The sequence below is a fragment of the Anomalospiza imberbis genome, chromosome 3 (assembly GCF_031753505.1).
Source record: "Anomalospiza imberbis isolate Cuckoo-Finch-1a 21T00152 chromosome 3, ASM3175350v1, whole genome shotgun sequence".
Classification (NCBI taxonomy): Eukaryota; Metazoa; Chordata; class Aves; order Passeriformes; family Viduidae; genus Anomalospiza; species Anomalospiza imberbis.
Window position 1 is genome coordinate 4,027,220 of NC_089683.1, and position 5,317 is coordinate 4,032,536.

Below are 5,317 nucleotides of genomic sequence, written 5' to 3' on the forward strand. Positions count from 1 at the left end.
CCTAGAATGCTTTAATAATTTTTTCTGCTCCCTAAGTCCTAGGAAAAATAAATGTTTGATTGGTTCAGGTTACTTTAGAGAGGTCTTTGGCCCAGAGAAATTGGTGACCTCTCAGTGGAAATCTGCATGTCTATATCTATATATTTCCATTAAATATACAGCCTTTGAATATAAACATATTATAAATAGTTATACAATATTTTTGTAGTGCATAATAAGCATATAATGATGTTTATATATTTATATATTTTAATATAGTATATAATACATATTTTATATCTAGTATTTTATATTTATGTCTCTACATTAAAACCCTTATTTCCTTTTCAGAATTGTTCACTTCATCTCCTTATTTCTCCTGATGTTTTCAAATATATAAAAACTTGTGTAAAGTTCTAATACTAATTTTGAAACAGTTTTGGGTCACCCTCTATCAGTTCTGTTCTCAGCAATAGAACATTTCAGCACAATCTCATTTCCATTCCTTGCTTGAGAGACCATAATTTGTGGCAGATCAGAACATCCCTAATGCCAGGATATCAAACATTAACTCCCACTTTTTTATCCATAAGCACTCTGCTAGACTATCTTATCCTATAAAGTTAATCCTAATATTAGTTGAAAATCTTCCAATGAAGGTATCATATGTTTGCTTTTTAAATTTTCTTTTTAAATGGGAATTGATTTGATTGTACCATTCTAGAATTGCTGCCTGTAGACCAAGACTGGACATGTTGAGCAAATTGATCTCTTGATAAATTTAAACATTACAAATGAAATTTTTTCTTTCCCCTGAAGTTGGTAATTTTTACAGTATTATCACCTAATTTTGCTTTATGCTGTTTATTTACTAGATAAAGTCATTTAGCTAAAAATAAAGTTATGGAGGTACTTAAGACCAGGTTGGATGGGACTTTGAACAACCTGGTCTAGTGGAAGGTGTTTCAGCCCTGGGGGTTGGAACAAGATGAGTTTCAAGGTTCCTTCCAATCCAAACCATTTTGGGATTCCATGATTCTGTTCTGGCTAAGGACTATTTGCGAAATGGAAAAGAAATCTGAGCTACCAAACTATTAAATAACTTAATGATCACATGTCCTGAAAACATTTTGCACCACACCATAGTCAGGGTTTTACTGATTATTTTTGAAAGATTGAAGATAAAATTTATGTAAATGTAATTGTTATTTACACAGTGTCTAGCTCAGGAGACTGCATATCCCAGGGACTGTCTCTTACATCTTGGTCCTTTTCCCAACAGTGCCACAGCACATCCTCAGCCATGAAGATCCTTTACCTGCTCTTTTCTCTCCTCTTCTTGGCACTCCAGGTTTCTCCAGGTAAGATGGGAAAGAGATGCAAGAAAGAGATTTTTGTGCACCTGAAGAAAAATTCCCAGCTCATTTTAACCACTTCTCTTTCAAATTGCTAGAAGCCAGTCAGGAATTAATCAATCAGCCCAGTGCTTTTGCTAGACCTGCTTTGTAACCTCACTGCCCACACGGCCTTTCAAAACAGCCAAGGCTGTGACAAAGACAGCTGAAGGAATGAGAAACCCTTCCACTGCAATTCCCTGCCCTGCAGAGCAAGGGGAAAGGAATTATTTTGTTCTTGTTGCAGGTTTGTCTTCACCCCGGAGGGAAATGCTTTTCTGTAGAGGAGGGAGCTGTCACTTTGGAGGATGTCCCTTCCACCTGGTTAAAGTTGGAAGTTGCTTTGGGTTCCGCTCCTGCTGCAAACCGTGAGTTCAGCATTCATCAAGGCTCATCTGCAGGATGAGCAGAGAAATAGTAAATATTTTGCCTCCCTCCTAAAACCCCAAGGTATTCCTGAATATTTAAATTAGGTATAAGGAAAAAAACTCTTATGCCATGAGGATAGTCAAGTGTTCCGTGTTGAGTCAAGTGTTACATGTTGCCCAAGAAGTATTTGGAAAATGCTCTTAGGCACAGGGTGAGGTTTTTGTTGTATTAAATTATCGTATGAAAAAAGTCTTCTATTTTCACTCAGGAATGAATGCACTCACCCCAGAATCTAGGGATATCAATTTAATTCCCTGCCTTTCCTAAACAATAGGGCAACAGTCTCCTTAGTCACAGGTGTGATTGCATTGAGCTGTCTCAACATGACTACAAATGACATGAACTATTTTGGGAAGAATTTGTGTCCAGGAGGAAAAAAAGCATGGGCTGAGAGTGAGTAAGAAGGGAACATAAGCAGAAAGAAAATCTGATTTTTTTTCCTTTGTGCAGGCCATGGAACGTAAGAGATGTTGATGAGCCATTCATTGAAGAGTAATGAAAATTTCTTCTAAGCCTACAAATTTGCTTGGAATCTCCTTACTCCTAAACCCGCTGGATCCTGCTGCAAAGCCTCACACTCCTTCCATTGCCAAAGCAAAAGGCTTTATGATGTACAGTAAATCCAAATGTGTTCTGCATTGCTTTCCCTCCTTCTAAATAAATTGTTGTTGCTTAGCATTGGTCACTGAAACATGCACTGAAACTGTGGTCATGATCCTGCCTGGGCTTTGACACACAAACCCCAGAGGAGAACAATTTCTGGTGCAAACTGCTCCTTGAGTTTTTCTGAGCTATACAGCTCTCAAGGTCTACACAGCCCTTAACCTACAGTGCCAAGAGAAAGGCTGGTTAAAGAACTCAGCTTCCCATTGTCGGAATGTGTTCAGATGCCAAAGTCCCTTATTTCTTACTATGCAGAAATCTTTTCTTGGGAAAACAGTAATAGTTAAAACCCCACATTCCCCACCTGTAGGCCTTGGGCCCAGTGTAACCCTCCTTGCCTGAGATCCTGCTGGGAGATTTGCTGCTCCATATCCCATCCTACCACATGGCAGCGAGGGACTGCCTTGCCCTCATGAGCACTTGGGATGATCCCGTGGGGACACCTCAAGGAGACCTTTATGGACCTTAGAGGGAAATAGATTTCCCAAGGGAGCTGTCCAGGTGACATCACAAAGGGGTCCTCTGGATCAGATGGGTAACCAGCCCTGCAGGGTGGGATCTGGGGGTCTTCTCCTCTCCATCCACCTGAACACAACTTGAAGTTAGAATGTCTTTCCTCTGCTAAGGCTGTCCTCACCCTCTGTGAAAAAAGCATCCATGATCATGATCCACGAACATGTGTGTTCATAACGAGTGTCTCTGGTTCTGCTGAAAAAGATTTCTCTATCCAAGGATGCCGCCCTGGCCAATTCCAAATTTCCAGCTGGGTATGAAGCACTTGGCAGAGATGCCAGGCTGTTGCTTATTGTCATTTGCTTCCATCCTGTTTCATTAGATAACTTCATCCTCTCACTTCCTACGAAGATGCCTCTATCCTACAACTGTTTTTCCCCAAAACACATGACATCCTTAATGAAATATTGCAGATTTGTCTCAGGACGATGGCTTGGCAGCAGAACGTGGCCCAGGGATGGAGTTATGGAGCAGAAGGCTCAAAAGAGTTTTTCACTTTCAACCTTACTCAAAAAGTAGGCCCATACATACCAAAACATAAACCATAGAGATTGAGTTATCTTAGAGTGTCCAACCTGGAGAAGAGAATGGGTTGGGGAGACCTTGTAGCCCTATCCAGTGCCTCAATAAGATGCAAAAGAGCTGGAGAAGGACTTTGGGCCAGGGCCTGGAGAGAAAGAACAAGGGAGAATGGCTTCAAAGGCCAAAGAGGACAGGGTTACATGGGATACTGGGAAGAAATTCTTGGTTCTAAGGGTTGTGAGGCCCTGGCACAGGTTGCCCACAGAAGCTGTGGTTACTCCATCACTGGTAGTGTTCAAGGCCAGGTAACACAGGGCTTGGAGCACCCTGGGATAGTGGAAGGTGTCCCTGTCCATGGCAGAGGGTGGAAAGAGATGATCTTTCAGGTCTCTTCCAACATAAACCACTCCAGAGGTGAATCTGCGAAAGAAGAAATCTGCTCCCCCAGGACTGAACTGGTGCTGGTGCATTCACCCACCAGTTCCTGTGCCCATCCCAAAGATTTCCCTGCTGGCCCCACAGACCGTTGCCGCTGTGCCGCGGGTGTCACAAGAGGTGTTGCGTGGGGACAACGGTGACATTGATTGCAACAGCCCCAGGAGGCACCTCAGCCTCTGCCCCTGCAGCAGGGAGGGACCAGGGGCAGCCCCAGCACCCCCACAGCCATGGGGCACTCCCGGGTTGGCCCAGGGCACTTGTGCCATCAGCCACAATTGACTTTTGTCCCACCCCCTGGAAACAGGGCAAAACCGGCCTGATTGGGGCACAGGGATACTCCCCGATCTGGACTCTTCCCACAGGTGATTCCAGCTTGGTTTGTTACAGATCATTTCTGCCTTGCTGTGCTCTGAGCCTACATCTTTCTCAGGTAGGTCACTGGAGAGTCACTTCTGGGCCACCAAGACACTTCCTTGCCCCATTGATTCCTCCTGGGTCACTGCTGCACAGGGATGGGGAGTGGGCTGGCTGGGAATCCTGGGAATAATCTGGAGTTGAGGATGGATACTTGCCTCCTGTGCTGGGAAGACTTTCCTGCCTTCAGGGGATTGTGCGGGGTGTTTGGGCAGCAAGCTTTGGGCTGTCTGGTGGGGTGAAGTGCATTGGAGAAGATTTCATTTAGCTTGGCCTCTCCAGGCACAAAGACTTCCCTAAATCCTTGACCCTGCTTTGGTTCTGGTGTGTTCCCTCTACAGCCCCGAGAAGACCCAGGACAGGCATCAGCCATGAGGATCCTCTACCTGCTCTTCCCCTTGCTCCTCCTGCTGGTCCACAGTGCTGCAGGTGAGAGGGACAGAGGGGAGATGGCTGAGGTGTGAACCCCCATCAGAGGGGTTTTCCAGGTCCTGGTAAGAGACCACAATTCTCAGGTATTTATGACATTTGTGAGGGATTTGCTGTGAGGAAGGTCTGGGCTGCTGAGGATCCAGCACAGCAACTCCTCTAGCTCCTGCTGGTCTTTCCCTCTGTCTTTCCCCACATGCACACATTGCTGTAGAAAAAATGAACTCTGACTGGAGAGTTTAAGATGTTGGGTTTGGTGCCCAGTTCCCATAAAAGACTGGGACTCAGAGCCAGCAGCAGCTGCTCTGGAACCCAACACATTTTGGACACTTATGCCACACTCACTTTGCACTCCTTCTTTTTGTGCAGGATCCTCCTTGGGTCCAACAAACAGGAAACAATGTCAGCGAGAAAAAGGATACTGCTCACTTTTTAATTGCTCATTCCCCTACATCATTGCGGGAAAATGTTCCAGGTTTTACTTTTGCTGCAAAAAGTAAGTTTTGGAACTTCAAAAGCTGCTGTCATGGCAGAAG

At 44.4% G+C, this 5,317-nt stretch overlaps 1 protein-coding gene across 1 annotated transcript; it reads left to right on the plus strand.

The window, feature by feature from the left end:
- Positions 1–1,229: 1,229 nt before the first annotated feature.
- Positions 1,230–2,483, plus strand: LOC137471976 (gallinacin-2). Its single transcript, XM_068186683.1, has 3 exons — positions 1,230–1,340; positions 1,621–1,741; positions 2,253–2,483. The coding sequence occupies exons 1-3, from the start codon at positions 1,283–1,285 to the stop codon at positions 2,296–2,298; spliced, it is 225 nt and encodes a 74-aa protein (XP_068042784.1). The 5' UTR covers positions 1,230–1,282; the 3' UTR covers positions 2,299–2,483.
- Positions 2,484–5,317: the final 2,834 nt, after the last annotated feature.